The 19,293-nt window shown below is 37.4% G+C and overlaps 1 protein-coding gene across 5 annotated transcripts in view; it reads right to left on the reverse strand.

Moving 5' to 3' along the window:
• Positions 1-5,959: 5,959 nt before the first annotated feature.
• TBCK (TBC1 domain containing kinase) overlaps positions 5,960-19,293 on the reverse strand; it is a 99,770-nt gene continuing 86,436 nt past the window's right edge. For 4 of the 5 annotated variants that reach the window (XM_017833542.1, XM_017833541.1, XM_017833545.1 and 1 more), the window contains one exon: positions 5,961-8,804. In XM_017833542.1, the coding sequence (XP_017689031.1) occupies positions 8,694-8,804 (111 nt within the window). In that variant the 3' untranslated portion in view covers positions 5,961-8,693. Of the gene's footprint in view, positions 8,805-19,293 lie in introns of all 5 variants that reach the window. The other variant, XM_017833544.1, reaches the window with a different exon arrangement.

Below are 19,293 nucleotides of genomic sequence, written 5' to 3' on the forward strand. Positions count from 1 at the left end.
TAAGGAGCAGTTCCCACTTCTATTCTGGATTCAGTCACAGTTCCTTATAAACATTTAAAATAAACAAACAAAACAAACCAAAGAAACAAACAGCATAAAGGGCTGCAATCTAGAGGACTAACAGCTATTCCCAATTTTTTTTAGACAGACTTCACCTCATTTTTAGAGACTTCCTCTTGACTATACACACATATATTTGAATTTCTACATTTATAGAGAAATAGATACATATGCTGCATTACTTGTACCAGCTAAGGGTTTCTCAATGCTCTCAGACATTTAATCCTATCACCTAGGAGAATAAAAAGCCTGGTTGGGGGCCACCTGCCATGGAAACTGGAGAAGAAGGGCTGCAGCTGCAATGGAAAGCTGGCTTCAGAAATGCTCCAGGAGAGCCAGGCCTTTCATCCTCACTTTCTCAGGGGACCAGAGGTAGCCCATGATGCTTCAAGGAAGACCTGAGAGTAAGGGCAGTCCTGGGTTTCCAAGAGTAGCAGAGGGTATGTGGTGATTTTTCCTGGCCAATGACTTCTGCACTTCAGAATGCCCTCTCCCTTCTGGAACACACACACACATATGCAAGCAAGGTATGAAAATGAGGAGTACTCAGTTTACATATCTATTTATATTTGCACAAGACCCAAAGGCAAAAAACTTTTAGGGCTCTGTAACCAAAAAAATTTCCATTTGCCACAAACATACCGTTTTGTAACATGGCATCACAGCAACCAGTTTGTCACAGCCAGAGCATGGTATTTATTCAGCCTTAAATTCCCATCAATTTTGCTGAGCACACAAGGTCTGTCCTACTGCAAACTTAACAGTCCTGGATTCACATGGGTGACAGACAAGAGATGAGACAAGATGAGAAGAAGCTTGAATAAAGCAGAGAGCAAAGGAAGACTGAGATTTCTTTTTTCTTTTGGAATCTACCAGATGACCCCCAGAAAACACAGGCTATCTTCAAGTTCAGTGTAATGAATTCCTAATACCCATTTGTTTAGATTACTTGCTACTGTGACTGCTTATTGCACAACTTCTAAGTGCAGCACACATAGTAGAGCTGCTTGCATTTTTCCACTGCCTTTTCCCACTACTCTAAAAAAAAAGAAAAAAAGAAAAGGCAGCCACCTTGTCTTTGCCACAACAGGAGGTGACAGTTCATGATGCTGTCTCAGGATGTGCTAACCCAAGAGCAGCCCCAGCCCATGAGGGACGTTGGTGCTCCTGTAATGAGCAGTGAGGAAGAGGCACTAGTCTGAAGCACCAGCACTAGGTGTCAATTATTCTACCTCACCAGGAAAGAGTAATTAGAGAATAACTCCCTAATGCGTTCAACTCTCTCCTGCAACCCCCACTGGTTCTCATCCATCATCATGAAGACTTCTCTCAGTGATTCATTATGAAAGGGCTGCCTTTCCAAGGGAGGCACTGAGAGGAATTTTCCACTTCTCCCTCCCTTCCTCTCCCTGTGCACAGCAGCAATCTCATTTCATTACAAGCCCAGGATTCTAATGTCAGTGGCTTTGGGCATTTGCTAATAAGGAACAAGTAGTTTCCAGGAACAGGAGACACAGTAAGTGCATTAAAAAAACTCTTCTCAGAAAGAAAACCCATCACATGTTTCCAATAGGGGAGGTGAGCAAAAGGTAAGGGCCTGTGAAAAGCTGATTGAAATCCTGGAGGGAGAGAGAGGGCCTGTAAAGTACACAGTGAAAGCACTACCAGGCAGGATGACAGAGAGCCAAGGGCAAGTACTGGTTTACCTACAGGACTTCTAAGAAGAAATGTAGGGCAGATATATATTTGCACGTATAGGACCAAGAGGCACAAAGCATTTCAAAAGCAATAAGCGTATTTGGAACAACTGAACTCAGAAATATTGTAACAACACCGGGTTCTAACTGTCCCTTTTGCTGGTTTCTCCTTGAAAAGTAATTGCAAAATTTCTCTCTGCATGAAGTTGTAAGAGGACCTACCTACTTTAGTGAAGCCCTTGGATTCATGTGTATGTGCACATGCTGCACACCTGTACAAATACTGCAAAGGAGAAATTACTACAACTTCATTGAGCTATCCTAGTTGAGTTCAGAGGATCCTACAAAGAGCTGGCAGTTTTTAACAGACATCAATTTAAAGAGAGCTGTTTGCAAACTGTACTATTATAGTTGTACACATATTATACCTATATATATATATGTCTCCATATAGTTTTATTCTAAAGTAAATTCTCCATGTTCCTTCTTTCAGGTACATATTGGACATGTGGTATCCTTCTGGACCTGGAGTAGGAGTGTTCCAGTTGCTGAAGAGCTGCCTTTAGAGCACCATCAAAGTGGTTCTACACTGAGGACATGTAATACTTGAGAGCCACCAAGTTCCTCTCTTCAAGACATCATCTGGAGAAACAACAGTACTTGAAATAATACCTTTACTTAAAATAAAGACTTAAAATCAAAGATACTAGCTCTTTCAAATTTTGAAGGTTTGAGAAAAAATGCATTTAGGGTAGGAACTGAACAAAGTCAAATCAAATTAACTGATGTAATGGCATGAAAGTCAACCCTTTTGTGGAAGCTGAATATTGTGTGCTCACTAAAATTATGTTTCCGAAACTCCAGGTTTGTTTAGTACTTCTAAAGTAATAATTATAATTACACAGCAGAAGATAGACTGTTCTGCTCTTTGTTTTTTAAAAAAGCAAAGTAAAACTCTGACTTGTTTTCTGTCAGCTTCCTGTGAGAATGCCACATGAGAAAAGTTTAAGGCTAAAAACCTGTCTTTCAACAGCTGTTAGAACATGTCAGGAATACCCAGAATGTATTCAATTTATACAAGAACACTGACAGTCTAAAACTGTGAAAAACTGAGTAATAGCACGTATCGCTTGCTAATTTAAAATGATGATTACTAGCAAAGACTAAATATCACACATAACATTTAATTTCAAAATTCTAGTCTATATTTATCCCAGTTAATGAAAATTATTTGCTCCTTATCAAGTCCTTTTTAATGGCAATCTGAAGTGGAGATAAGGTGCGTGGGACAGGAAGAGAGGGATCCATCCAAAAAGCTTGACACTTTCTAGCTTTTGGTATTTTAGTGTAGCATATAAACACATCAGTGAGATTAGATTCCCCTGCTATACCTTCCTGCAGGCCTCAGTGCCTGTATTTCTTTCCCCTTTGAGACGCTGTGAGAAAACTGTTAGCAAAAAGAATTTGGCATTTTACCACTGCTTAGGCAGAGTTTTTATGCCTTAACAAGCCACAGCAGGACAGAAAAGCACTATGCAAACTGATCTACACTTACTCTGGGCACACAACACAAACTCACTTGAATTGCTAAAAGACAAAAAAGAACTGATAATCAAAAATAAAACCACCTTCTTATTATGCTCTGACCTCTGCTTTATAAGGGAGGTTATGATTTTATTACTGGTCTTCTATGGTTTTAAAGGTTGGTATTTGGTTAATTTTACAGAAAGCACCAATCTTCATTAATATTAAAGAAAAATCGAAGTATTGTAGTCATTGATAATACGTCATATTTTATTATAGCCTAACTGCACCAAAGTGTTTATTATACACTATTAACATGATTGCTGAATGTAGCTAACCAAAATTTATAACAAGCTTTGTAATATGAGGGATTCCTCATCAGTATCACTATATTCTTGATAGATGTTGTGAACTGTTTGTGGCAATGCTGAAATTTGTTCATTAACAGTACTTATTACTGAAAGGACATTTTCTCCCTATTCACATAAAGTACTGTGGTCACAGTATTAACTATATTTCTTTTTTCTACACTGAGTAAAATTAGCAAGTGTTATTAGCCTTATCTTAGTGAGGGGAACTGAGTCACCCAGATTATACAGTGCATATCAAAAGTTTATAGCAAGGAAGGGAATAATGGTCTGATAACTCAAGCTACTGCCATAATCACTGGATTTCTTAAAACCCCATAATTATTCCATGTACCTGTTCTGTAGTCTCAGTTTTGTTCCTTTGTCCAGCTCAGCCAGCAAGAGCTAATACCACCAGATGCTACTTCTCTCTAAAATGAGGTAATGCCAGATAATTCTAGATAGACAAAGAGTAGAGAAATTAATACTGCTTTAGTTAGGAAATTAAATAAACCAGTGATCTACAATGTTTCCCTGGGCTGTTCCCATTGAATATACGAGTTATCACATTGCTGTACTGTATCTGCTCTTTTACACAAACTGCTCTCTGGAAACTCGGTGTCTATGCTCCTAAAGCACATAAGGACCTATCACCAGGGAAGTAAAATATGTGAATTACAAGAGTGGATGCACTGGGGTCTCTCTACCTTTATGTGCGAGACCACTATCAGAAATTCATCTGAACATGAATTTACATTATGGTTAAACACATTTTGGGAAAAGGCTTTTAAAAAAACCCCAAACTTACATATTGCTTCAGTGGTAATAACACTTTACTGATTCTATGTTTTTAAAGTTTCTTTAAACTCTATACAGCATTGGTTAACTAAATGTTGATATAATAAAACAGCCATACTACAGTATTGAATTATGTTCATACTTATGGTACAACAAAAACAATTTTTCAACCTAAGTTAATGAAGTACAGACACTGTTGTCATAGAAACCCAGACTGTTGTCCAAAAGGTTTTCTGGTGCTACTGTTTAAAAGGCAGTACCAACAGCAAACTTGAAATCTCACGGTCACTTTAAAGGCAAATGAAACACTATTTCCAAAACAGCCCGCAGTTTCTGGCATCAGCTTTTTACTAAGGCTGGAAATGTAAAAGATTGACAATACTAGCATTGCAGCTTGGAATTCAAAGAAAAAGGAAAATCTGCAATTTTGCTAGTCAAGTATACAAATCTGATGCTAGCTCAGTCAGTACAGATCAAGTTACATTACTTGTCCTGGAAAGAAACACTCTTTTGGGAAGAATAATAATTCTTTCAGTCAATCTTCACAAGTTGGGCCCAAAAGAAGGAACTAAAAATAGCAAGATAAGACTGAGGGCAGTAGTTAAGTTTCTAACATAACAATGGGAGAGGCCAGTCTGACTCATTAGCAAAGAAAAGATAACTGGAAATGGGAGATTAAAAGGCTGTACTCAGTTCCACACAATTCCCAGACCTCCCAGTAACTCAATCTGAACACTGTGAAAGATAGGTCCAAGAAGGGAGGTTCCTAGGATAAGAACAAACAGTCTCAGTCTTTGCTCAAAAAAAAAAGCGGACAAAATAGACAAATATCCACTTGTAAAAACAAAAACGTACCCAAAAAACTTAAACTGCAATAAAAACCTCAAAGGACTGTATTTTATCTAAAGAAGGACACTAGTGTCAGCAGCAATTGTTTCATAGTCTTCAATGATCCATAGGTCTGAGACTGCCAAAAGAAGGTTTGTTCAGATATTTGGTCTGTTCTCCCTAGAAGCCTATCTGGGTACCCTCTGGGAATATTGCTGTCCTGGCAGAAAGCTATAGGCTGCGGCAGATTCAGGAAGTTTTTAAAATGGTAGGAAAACACAGACTGGGAGAGGCTCCATTTTCCAGGCCCAGCAGTGGGAAATATTTATTTAGGATATTTTTCTGCTAACAAGAGAAGACATCCACATGGAACATTAATATCGTTTTTGTTCTCCTATTAGATCTTTATGCAGTACAGTTGCAGCCTAAAACAGAGACTGACACTGGTACATCTGGACATACTGTGCTGCTAGAAATGTACATTGGAAAATGTGGCTTTGAGAAATCTTTCAAGAGCTTTACAAAACCTGTCACCTGCTTGTCCCACCAGAACAGTGCCAAAATTGGTGGGGTAACAGAACAAATACATTTTATGCTCTTAAAATTGGCAAATGCCACAAAACCTATATAAAATTATTAAATGAGAAATTACCACAAAATGCAAGAATTTTCTTTGTCTATGGAAAAGGAGACCAGAAGCTGATTTTTTGACTGAGCACTTGTCCTAACTAACTGAATTAAAACAAATAGTCATAATAGGCCTATTTATTAGCACAGTATAAAGAACTCTGACTAAAGTCCTAAGTGCAGGTACATCAGCAACTGGAAGTCATAACCAGCTGTTAGCTACAGAACTTTCCAGGTACCTCTATTTACATGGGAAAAAAAGTTCAATACTGTTCAGCAGTTCTTGATATTTTCTGCCTTTACACACATCCTCTTTCACAATGTCTGCTGTAAAATACAGGCAAACATTATTTTATAATGTAAACCTTTACTTAATGGCAGCTTTTAAGTCTTCTGTCAAAAACATATCCTTAAGCAAATGGAATACATAGGCTATGAATCTTAGCCAAACTGAAAGCAAAGTAAAAAACTTCTTCAAGGCTTCACTATATTTTGTTGACCGTGGGACAAAAGAAGCCCCAAATCTCTCTCTCTCTCTATATATATATCTATACCTCAACATGTTGTAGTTCCACAGGTTTTTTTTAGACACAAGAGTGTTTTCGAAACCCCAGCTCAGTTAAAGCAAGCTAAAAGGTGCCTTTCTCCTTTCTCTCCCCATATTCTTTCCACTCATCATACTTTTCCAATAGGGTTTTCAAAATCATAACTGTGGCAAGAAGAAACTTCCCTGAAGACAGCACATAGTGCTACCAGCCACCTTCTGAGGATTCAGGATAAAATCTTCTGGTCATCGCACAGGCGAGAATGAAGACTTCCTCTTTCAGCACCTTCCACAAAGTCTCATCTTCCAAGGTTTCACTTCAAAAAACTCCTCCCAAAGCAACGAAACCCCAAACCCACAACTACCACCGCTAAAAAAACTCCACAGAATAAGCAGTCATGTTGCCTGTGATCTATAGAGACTGTTCACAGCCTTCTCACTGACCACCTCTCTCTCAGAACTCTCAGGGTTGGAAACCTCCTGTGATAGAAGAAAAGGGAAACAAAGTTAGCTGCTAGTTAAACAAAGTTAGTTGCTGTTATGCTTGGTAAATTAAAAACTACTCAGGATATAAAGTCCTCAAAGAAGGCATACGATAACCATATCTCCTAGAGCAAATCCTTGTTACCCTGCAGTGAGCTTGTATCGTGGAAACTGTCATGTCTCAGATGATGCTCTAATAAAAGAGTATGGTGTCAAATTCACAATGCAAGCTAATATGTGACTGCAACCAGGTGAACAGATCTTTGGTGTTATTTTGTTAATTTTACAAAATACATTTTAATCCCCACACTTCAGTGATAATTAAGCCTCATGTCGCACCAGTGTTTTCTAAGATTTAAAAATATAAAAAGCCTTGTCTCTTAAAACAAATTCTTCCAAATTACCATTTAATTTCAGTGCCATACTGTCACTCTTACATTATCATAACTGGTTTTCCTGGATTAAAGGTACTATTTTCAAGTACCATTCTTGAAGACAGATTCTTTTCTTTTTCTAGCCTTTCTTCCACCTCCCCCATTATTTGTAATAGTGGAACTGACAAGATAGCAAACCTAACCTGGGATTTTGAGGGGTAGAAATTAGGGTGGTGTTTTGGCTTTTTTTCACACCTCCTGAAAGGAGGTGTACGAATCAGATTTATTTTTAGCTTCTCAGCAACAGAGAGATGCCAATTCCTGTTTCTGTCAGTGCTTTAAATACTTTTGGCTTTTCACTGCAAAGTAATTCCCACATCTTTATTACAGAGTCATCTTATGCCCTTTGTGGAAGCTTGCTTTCACTCATCTACAGCATCCAGTTTAGTTTAGGAACAGGTTTGTTGTCTCAATCTGTCAGTTTTAAAGTTCATGTTTAAGAACTTAAAAAAAATAACAAAATCGACACCACTAGCTGACAGAGTGGAGGATATCAAAGAGAATTTTGCACTTCCAATTCCTACAAGAACATTTAGTCCAGAATGTTTTCATAAGAAAATTAAAATTGCAATTTAATTTTTAAGGCTTGAGCTTTTAAAATGGAAACACAGGATTTATTATTTGCAGAATAAATGATTTATAGTCCTAAGACACAGTATTGTTAAAAACCCACCTTTCTGGTAAGCATAATTGTTTCAGAAATTGTTGCATGTGACGTGTTTATGGAAATAGATTGTTAAATTCTCCACAGAGGAGTAGAACTTTTTCACCTCCTGATACATTTTGGATTGACGCAGCAGCAGCTCTTACACAGTGACTTTCAATCTGGGACACATCTTTATTTCCCATCAAGATGAAAAAATGCTTTCTCAAAAATAAAGCAGGTCACAAGATACAGAAATTATCCTTTAAAATATTACAGAACACACTTTTTCACAGGATTCACACAGGGTACAGTTTCAGCTTGTTACTTTCAATACTCACAGTAAAATACTTTTTCAAATAACCTAAGTGCAGCTTAGAGCCATCAAATGCCGGTTTATATTGTTCTGCAGAAATACAGGATTCAAAGTGTCAGATGAGTTACTCCTTCTGTGTTCAGACTTGCTCAACCACTTGTGCACTACATCAGTGTTGAGAGAGGTTTCTTGGAAAGCCTGAAGCTTCAGTTCAGTTTTCTTCTGTTCCAAATGAAGCTCTATTTTAAAGAATAAATGCAAAGCTCCTGTGCTCTGATCATCAGGATAGCTTGTATACTGAAGATGCCATAATGCCCTTTAGGTTCTGGATGTCCATGTTGTATGGTAAGACTTTCCCATTCAGGCAGATTGTCCTGAATGTTTACAGTCACTTAAATTTGTGGAGAAGGAACAGTGAGGAGACCAGTTGGCTTGATCTTATTGATTCCTCCATCTAGGATGCAGACCCTTGGGTATTTGTTTTTCACTAGATGAGCTGCAAACTGAAAGAGATATATCATTAGCACACTGCACATTATAGTCTCTAAATTGGAATAACTTTGCGTTAAGTAAGGCAAGTTAAAAAAAAATTTTAAAAAATTATTAGCCCCTAGAAGTCTTTTCTTTGCAACAACTAATCCAACACAGGAGCCCAGGCCTGTCTGTTGAAACAGCTGGGATGAATTTGGTGGTCATAAAGTGTCACACTAATAACATTGAACTTCATTTGTCTCTGCTTAGGCAAGATTTTACTTTATTCTAACAGGACTGTTTAATCTCAGAGCAATCACTGAACCTCTCTCAAAGCATGAACTAACAGATATTTTTCCCCTGCATTAATCTAACTCTCAGCTGTTTTCTGTAGGTTCCCAAGTGTACAAGCATCAGGGTTTGATGGTATTGTCATTTTCTTACCTGTCAAGGTTGGCTGATGTAATTTGATTTCACAGGATGTCAGATATGAATTTGGGGTCTAGCAACTGTACTCTCCCCTGTCCCCACCAATCTGCCCACAGGCAGGTTGAATAGTACAAGCACATATCCCCCCACCCTTGCAAGCCTCTCTCCCCAGCTAGTTCATTCTATAAACCAAACACAGCATTTGCCAGTTTCCATGTAGTAACTTTGTGAAACACGACTACAGTGATGAAGAAACCGTATTTTGTATATAAAAACTATGATAAGAAATATCAAAATCATGTATCAAAATATCAAACCCCAAAGGAACAATATTTTATTACATGTCAAACATGCCTTCTAGATACTGACTACAATGCATTAAAAAGCAAGTCACCAAAGTAGATTAATCAGTGATAAATCAATAGTTTTACTTTATTTGCAAAAGCTGTGAGAGACTGTCCTGCCCTTCCAGTCTTTGAGATTGCTCTTTTTTACTTGGTTGGCAAACTAGTATCATCTGTAAAATCACTGAGTGCTTCCAAATGGGCTATGTAAACATTTGTAATTCCATTTTTGACTCTTTAAAATAATTTGTGATGCTATTTGAGAACCTATTTGCAAGTGGGATGTCCAAGTAATTAACTTTGCATGAACAACTAAATTACCAACACAAGAACAGCTGTAGGCATCCCAATTAAATTTAATATATAGGATTTTTTTTTTTGTTTACATTCCTCCTAATTACCTGTTACAGTGTAACATATATTGAGGCAGAACAAGATGTACTACATGACTACCTAATCCAGTACAAGTCCTGAAATAATCTCTTTAACAAATAAGAGTTCATAATAATAAAGTTTTAACCTTTCCTAGCCAAAACTTTTGCTTCACATTGAAGATATTTTATATAGGCAAGGAACTTATTTCTGTGCACTTATATGTCTAATGTAGCTACTGCATTCCTTTCTCTGTGTTTAGGATGCATTTAACCAGGGAGAGAGCAACTGTAACCACTGAGGACTTATTGCGGCAGAGTAATAGGTCACAGTAGACATTTTGGCTGTTACGTTTGTTTCAGGTACTTGCCTAAGGAAGACCAAAAGGATCAATCTGTCATCTCTCCTTCATTACTTTGGGTCACTCAGTACTGGATTCAAAAAAACAAATTAAAAAAATCCCCATGATCAAACAATCAAAACTAAGTAGTAATAAAGTTAAACCATACGTGGATGCCAATTTTCACGAGCAAAGTAAATGCCATACTTTTAGAGAGGTTCTTGGCTGCACAGGTGGTGTAAATATACACAGAGATATCACTTGGAGAGTGCAAATACCTCTTGCTATAATCACAGTCCAAAGATGTGGGGTACAGTAAAACAGAGACAAAGATAATTCTCTTTGTCAAAAATAGCGCTCAGCTGTGCATACCATGAACTACAAAAATAGTTTATATTCCCAGTGAAATACTATCAGATATCTTTACTTCATGTGTACATATCTATCACCTCACAGTGCTCTCCACTTGTGACTAATGGATAGTGCTCTGTCTTGGACACCAATAGCTGGCAGAAATGAAAAATGGCAACGAGCATTCTGGCTGAAAGGAAGCAGCATGTTATTTCCTGAGTACAATGTTCCATGTGTCAACAGAGAGGTTCCACTCTGACTACTGATAATTGTAAACTGCTAATAATAAAGTGTAAACTCTACTCCAAATGTTTGGATGCCCTATCCATAATATAACTACCATCCAATGTACTCTTAGAAGAAAATATGCAAACAAGCGCTTTGTACTTAGGGTTTGAGCATTAAGGCCTGTGTCTCACTGTATTTTAGAACTGCTTTAGTAACAAGGTATGGAAATAAATTTTCTTCACTGCATATGACAAGAGGTTACTTTTAAACCTTAGGGTGTGGAATTTCTTGCTTCTTTCAGGGCCTCTGAGAAGCAAGCACTGCAAAATCTGTGGTTGATATACCACAAGATGAACTGCCTTTTTATTTTTTTTTAAGTTGTCACAGACAACTGTTTGCTGTTGTCTACCTGGTTTCAGTGAGAAAGGCTGCAAATATAGTTAGGAATATTGTGTCTGAACCTCCAGTCAGGGAAAATCCACTGAGCAGGAAATGTACTACTATTGGCATCTCACTACTGTGGGAATTAGCTGCAAGTTGGGCGCCTGGAGGCATACACATTGACATAAGTTGAGAAAATATCAGCCTCCAAGAGCTTTGCACATACATCTGTCCATGCACTGCAAAGAAGAGTCTGGGTTTAACTCACACGGTAATAGCATTTGATCCAATTAAAGACATTCCTAGTTTTTACCTTCTGCCCTCCCACATTGTGTCACTGAAAGTAGAAGTAGTAACTTCTGGCAATGAGTAAATTTGGAAGTGGACTCTTACTACCATTGTAGTCTTCCTTACTAAAGCTTTGACTTTTTATAGTTCTGTTCCTCAGTACATGTTTGTGCCTTCCTCTCCCAGACAGAGGAGCCCGTCTGCCACAGATCAGTACAGGAACTTGTTCCCCATGTTTCTGAAATGTTCCAACACCACCTGGTATCCTTCCATGCCAAAATATACTCTATGAAGCTAGTATTTTCAAAACACATGGAAATGTTATTTCTGGCATGTGCACTGATGGAGGGACATGAGAGGAAGGACTATTTGAAATAGCTGCATACATTGCCTCCCTAATTTGACCTTAATTTATGTCAAATATCAGTAGCTTGAATCCAAGGAATGAAGAAAGATAAAAAAAATTGTTTCCTAAAAAGTTGGAAAAAAAAATAAATCAGTGATCCGAAAGAGTAAAATTTCATGTGTCAAAAAAAGCCCAAAGTCCTCTTCTGAATGAATGCCACAGATTTTCTACAGCAGAAACTACAATCTTGGACTGCATGTGTGGGCTCTATTTCCTTTATGAATGCTGTCATAAAGTGTCAACTAGAAGTTTACTAACAGGCACCCAGATATGTAATTTGTAGTCCGCTAAATAACCTAATTTACAGAGTTGCTGTTAAGACAGAAGATAACATGGTGAAGAGATAAGCAAATGGGTTACATCATCCTTAGTGACCTGTAAACCACTTACATTTTTAAGAGAGATTTACTGAAACATAAAAGTAGTGCATAATTAAATTCACAATTAAATTTCCATTATACAGAAATATATTTCTATAAATAGAAATAAGCTGTCATTTATAAGACGATTACGCTTTCTTAAATTTATCAAATGTTTGTGTTGATGTAACTTTTGGGATATATCAGCTTCCCCATACCACCAATGGATCACATTCCTCTCTAATGCTTCTGTTTTCATTTAGACAACAATACTAAATGGGGAAATGGAGTTTTGCCTATCTGAGGTAGAGGATTAAAGGGATGCCACAAGACTTTAAACTTTTTTCTTTCTGCCTCAGGTGGCCTTTCCTCATAATGCACTTCCCAAACTCAGTTACCATGTTTTCACTGGTGACATCTAGAGTTTAAATTGAATTTTCTCTTTTTACTTTCACAGCAAATACTATATATTAAAGGATGAATATGTGAGTAGCTTGTTTAATGACTACTATGTGATGTCTTTGGTGAAGACTATGGAAACACTATTCCTCTATAAAGTAATGCATCAATCAATTCCACGTAAAACACCCTTCTTGGTGAGCATAACTGAGCCAGAAAATTGTAATTTGCATTTGAAAGCAGTCAGTTACGACTCTTCATGCAGATACAAGAATTCAGGCTTTCAAAGACACACAAGATCACAGCAAATTATATCAAAATTTGGGCAAATATTAAACATTTTACCCTGCATTGGTGATGCTCTCAATACAAACAGCATAACAGGACTGCTCCTTTAAGTACCATCAAGAACCTTAATAATCTGCACACTGGCACATTTATCAAAATGTTTCTTCTACCCTGTTCCAAGCAGTAAAATAACAGCTTTCAAGTGTGCTGAATGTATTATGCCAGGCATGTCACATTTTTACACTGTCTACAGCAGAGAGTCTAATAACACAACAGCTTGAGCAGCCCTGTTCCCAGCACCCTTCAGGCTAGCCATGAGGGTTGCTATGTACACATTATTCACTTTCACAGACATTCTTGTGACAGGCTGTAATTAAAGGGCATGCTGGGAGGGAAGGAGGAGTAACATACTGCACCAGAATACCAAAAAAGACTGCTGTGACTAATGTTACCAGGGCATAAATATTAACAGCATCCTCTGAAAGAGTCAGAAGAAAAAGAGATACTTGAGAAGTTAGAGGAGAAATATCAACTAAATTTTGTAGTATTCATCCATTGCCACAAGGTTATTTATAGTTTTTCACTTGTAAACTCATGCTACACAAACCCGTCTGGGACTGCAGTCTATTTGCTTTGTGATTTTAGTCAAGAGTTCACCTTCACTTCTCTGAAAGAACAGCCCCATCAAAGTGATCAGTCTAGAGCTTTTTAAACAGCACTCTCCATATGCCACAAAGCAGACCCAGCAGGCAAGATTACTTTTAATCAGCTACTTCTGATATTAAAGGGTTCCAGATAAATGAAGTGACACTTTAATACTATGGCAAAGATAGGAACCTAAAGCCGCCCATATCAACAAACAGTGCCTAGTTATTGGTCACAGTATTATCATAAACTGGAAGTAAAAAACCCACAGAAAGGACAACTCGGTGCAAACACATACTACAGTGGGGGTGGGGGGAAAGGAGCATAGAACCTCCTACTCTAACAAGATCAAGGGAAAATTCTCTACATGTAGACTAGCCAAAGGGGAACACTTTCCATTCCACCAGTACAAAAACGCAGCAGTAACTCAGAGCACTTACATGCAAAGATTTGAAAATAAGCCTGCACAAACAGATATTTAATAGCTGGTTTCAGATTAAGCTGTACTGAGAATGAAAGTGAGAGTAAACACAAATTTCTTCAAGTAATAAATTTTAAACACCCGCACTTTAAATTTTTCACCTAGAAATTACAGAAAACATTAAAAAATACCCAGGTGGAAGTAAGCACTTGAAAATTAAGACTCAGTTGCAGAGATTTTGTAGAGATTTTGTAACACAGCTAATTTATACTGACCAACATATATGCAGTGCACACAACACAGTTTAATGGATTGTACAATAAAAAATGCAGAAAGTAAACTATTTTATTTTTGACTCAACAGAAAATAAAAAAGTTAGTGAAAAGCAAAATGTAATTTCGAAAAGATGCGTAACAGCTGGCTTGAATATAAAAGAAAAAAGCATGAGTCTTTCTGAAAGATTCAGCCTCCTCCCCCAAGTCTAAAGATTGCCATAGATCTTGAAAATTGTTCAAAGAAATACTTGAAAGGCATTTCTTTGTGATCTGCAATACTTTTTTCTAACACTACCCAAACTGCAAGTTTTGTCCAGTTTCTTCTTAAACTCTAGCATAGAAGTCTTTGGGCCTCCCATGAAATGGATGCAATCCCTCCTGAAGCAGTCAGTCAGTCTGTCTGTCCTTTTGAAAAGCTGATTCAGATACAGTTTACAGAAAAGCAGAACAACATTGCTCCAGACAAGCAGTATGGATATTGGAATTGCCAAATTCACCAATAGCATTCTAGCTGGCATATCCTTACGCCAGTTTCCTAGACCTATAACACACATTTGTATGTCATTGCCATCTCTCAGTTATCACCATTTAAGATTCCTTGAATTAGAATACCAGGAAATATAAACCACTGTTTTAAGAGCTGGCAAACAGCCCCAGAAAGTGATAATTCGAGATTATTACGTAGTAGTCCTGAGTGATATGTATACAACCTAATTCATGCAAGCTCAAGCAAGGACAAGAGTACTCTTCCAGAGGTGCAGTCCATAAAGACAGCATGACCACAGCCAAGACAGATGTCTGGAGGAACTCTGGAGCCTGACAGCACCACTCCAAGATTCAGGTTCACCACTCTCCCATCTTTCCTGTCCTTAGACATTTCCCAGATGATTGAGAAGAGCTGAGATCCTACCTGCCAGCATCTCTCAGACATATTTTGATAGGTAAAATAGAGGACTCCATGATTCCTGATCTCAGAAACATGCAAACCTCTATGCAGTAAGGCACACAGGCCAAAAAGCACCTACATCAAATGAAGAACTAAAATTTCCAATGACTGTTACCACTGGTCTCATTAAAAAATAAAAAAGAGAACCTATTTTGAGTTTTAGAATTAGCCTGCTTTCCTTGTCCCCTACTTCAGAGGAGAAAAAGGAACACTCAGGTTCTATTCCTGAACCTCATTCCTTCATTTTCCCCCTTTCCTCTCCCATACCTATCTGGAAAAGTGGAATATTTAGGTCATTGCTGCTGTATCTGAGGCATCCAATGCAAACTAACCAAAGCCACAGTCAGGGGCAGAATTACAACAGCATAACACAACTCCTGGCTGGCAGCCCAAGTGTCTTTCTTGGGCTGTGTGAAGAGCATGTACTGGCAACAGCAGCTGGCCTGCTTTCTGTCGAAGAAGGGAAACATGCATACATTATGCATGTTACAATAATAAAAAGGGCTACATTTACAGAATAAAATAATGAAGACTTAACCATGTATTGGGTAGGGTTACAACCAGCAGGATAGTTGCTGACTAGTTAATCTATTCAAACTTTTCAAAATACAAGCTTTATCCCTTCCTCTTTAAAGGCAACAAAGAGGCACCTGATGATTCCAGAAAGCTGTGAGTCTGAACAGAGATGGGAGGATGGGGCCTTAACAAAACAAACATGAAAAAGAGCCATTCTAGTAATCATAAGGAGCCCCTCCATCCCTGCAAATAGAAAGTATCTTCAGTTTTCATTCCAATTGTTCAATCACTTTTCTTCAGAGACTATTTGCAAGGAAACACAGAATCTAAAAGATGCATGGTGGAAACATCTCACGAAGTTTATTGTCTAATTTCTATTTACTTTCACTTTAGAAGTTTCATTAGGCTCTTTCAACTAAATACACCTGTCTTTAGAAGGCAAAAATGCACCCGTCTTAGTATTCTATGCAACACCTAATCTTCAGATCACCCTATGAAGTTTCATAGGCATTCATTTGTAGTTTTAAGACAGGCTTATAACAGGACACAGCTTCAGCATGCAAGGACTTGCTTCTCTGGCAAGGGCTTTTTAAAAGCTCTGAGGAAGATGACAACAAAATCACACAAATTTAGTGGTAACCAGACACTTTAACACATGTGTCTCAGTCTTCATATAAGAAATGCATATTTGATAGTGTGCTGAGAGAAAATGTTACTTTCATATAGAAAAAAATATTTTTTTTCTTTTTTTCCAGGCCAGGAATATGTTATACAAAAAGAATCTTAAACTTGACCCTCTCCCTCTTGCCTTGAAAAGGGTCAGAAAGATCTCATGGAAACTCAGGACTTCTTGTCTTTGCTTTGGAGATAATTCATGCAATGAGAATAACTACTTTGTTTCAGTAATTTGTAGAAATTGTCTAGACAATATATTTATAGCAGCATAACTTATCTAGATAAAAAATAATCAATGTAGCAATTAGAAGTTACAATTGAAAATTTATTTCCCAGCTTTAAAGACACATTTTTTAAGCTTTGACTTACAGCTTATCTAAACATCTTTTTCCAAGGCAAAAAAAATAAATGAGTTTTTAGGCACATTATTAGGCAGATTAAAGTGTCCTGTATATTTTATTCTGTTATAGCATTTAACAGACAATAATACACATACATTAAACCACCAGGGAAACACATGAAACAACCACATTACACAAGCAGAAGTGTGTCACTGTCAAAATTGAGTTGCTGGAGAATGATTTAGTATCAATAAGGTATTCCTCCTATTCTAAATTCAGTCAAAATTGCAGTTATACAGACAAAAGTTTGAAATGGAAACAGATAATGGTTTAGCACCTCAAAGTTGCCTGAGGGAGGGAAGATGAAGTAATGTCACCCTTCCAAAAAAAGACCCAAACCAATCTCTGTCCTACATATGCATAACTATAATCCACCTTTTCACTTGCTGTATGTCTGACTTTGAAAGTGAAAAAAATCAGATGTTATTCATCATACACCGAAAACAGAAGCTACAGTTGAGCACTCATTGCCTGTTTAACTATTACATTCCCAACTGTAATGATCCCTTGCCCATAATGGAATTTACAACGTACTTCTCTATCTATGGATGTGGGAAATGGCAATTTAATTCACTTATGAGATGCTGCCACTTGACGTATTTAAAAGTTAAATTTCAAAATAGAATCTGGTTGATGAACTCCAGCATAATGCCTTTTATGTGGAGATTTCCTGCTGTTTTCAGAGACTAAAAATATCTGCTCTATTAACAAGTGCCCAGAAACTCCTAGGAGAAGAAAGACTGGCACAAAGTGAGAACCAGCCTAAAGAACAGAATATTCTCCAGAGAAGTGCAAACTAAATACCACCACACTATATCTCTTTTACAGTACCTTTATGCTGCTAATGGCACATTCAGTAAGGCTCTTATATATCAGCCAATCTATTAATTTAACTTTTAGTGTTAGTAAATGAAATGACTTTACATGCAGGATTACCCTGTTTTAATTCTTCCTTCCTAAGGAAGTGTTCAACTAGAACTAGAGCTGTCAGAGCCAGAGCCAGTATGTGACAGTGCTGGCTTCCTTTGCCTCCTGCTGGAACAGCGCTGTGGTGAAGTTTTCAGTTTTCCCTCTCACCTCTCAAATTCTAGACAGCATTTGCTTTCCAATTTAAATGTTTTATCATCTGGCTCCAAATCAAATACGAAAGACAGAAACAGAAATGAAGTGCAAAAAGTTATTTTCTACAGGTCTGCTCAGTATACTCAAGTTTGCTTTTTAAATTATTTTTAAGTGATGCCAAGTAGGTTACTAGTATGAAGTGCAATTGAAAGATTCAACCTTCTAATTACAAACAGTCCCATAAATAAATAAATAAATCAGTGTTTTTTCACTCTTACCCCTACCTCTAAGTCCTATATAAATTTAAACCAAATGTATAACAGTGCCAATCTCCATATTTTTAGTGGTGTATCTTTCAGTGAACACTTCTGAAAAATTCCCCTTTATGATGCAGGGTTCTATTTGTGGCTCATCTGGATGCATTTCATGTGGAAATACATGACTCTGTTTAGAAAAAGTACATTTTAAGTTGAGCATCTCATAACATGGACAAAAGTTAGTTTTGTTTCCATGCATTTGCTTTTAAAATTTTTCCTGTGATTGTTTGACTTAGTAAAAGTTAAAAAGTAATAACTAATGTCTTGTCAAGCCTCAAAGCTACATAGTTTTGGTATGAATAGTGGTAGACAGTTCTATGCAACCATGCAGAGTAAAACTGAAACTGGCCTTAAAAATTATCCATGAAAAAAAGAAGTTCTAAGTTTTATCAACACAGTCAAATTGAGGCTGGTTTTATATGCACTTTGAGAGTGTGACAGAGGTGGTGAGTCCCCACCAGTATTTAGGCTTAAGTATTCAATTAGTTTGTGGGCAAACTGGTCCATCCAGTATTTTGTTGCTATTTAAAGCTCTATACTCTTTAGTTAGGTTTTCAAGAACTCTAAAAGCAAATCAAAAGACAAAGCAGCACTTCTCCTTTATGAAAAGCTATAATGTTGACAATTCTGGGTCAATATTGTCTCAGTTACAGAAAATCTGGGTTTAGAGGATAAGACAGCACCTCTCACATGACTGAAGTACTTGCACTTACTAAGCAAGTTTTGTTTAGCTGCACAGCAAAGGAAACATCTGATTTTCATTAAATGAAACATTTAACAAAATACCTAAGTTTGCATCAGAGGTGTCACTCATAGAAGAAAATGGTATCTTCATGGCTATGGTGGAACTGACAACCTGCACTGTAACGCCTCTGTCCTTTCCGTACTCGGAAATTTGATATAGGGGGTAGTTTCTTCAATCTGTTTTAGTTCCTCCAGAACTTGCAGAAAATGAGTTGGTACTATGTGGAATACATCCCATAAAGGCACTCCTTAGCGAACACCAAAGCACTTCCTTTTTCCAGTTCCTATTCCTTAGGAGGTTAGTGAATGGATAGGCTCTTACTGAGATAAACTA

The sequence above is a fragment of the Lepidothrix coronata genome, unplaced genomic scaffold (genome assembly GCF_001604755.1).
Source record: "Lepidothrix coronata isolate B3197 unplaced genomic scaffold, Lepidothrix_coronata-1.0 Scaffold215, whole genome shotgun sequence".
NCBI classification, from domain to species: domain Eukaryota; kingdom Metazoa; phylum Chordata; class Aves; order Passeriformes; family Pipridae; genus Lepidothrix; species Lepidothrix coronata.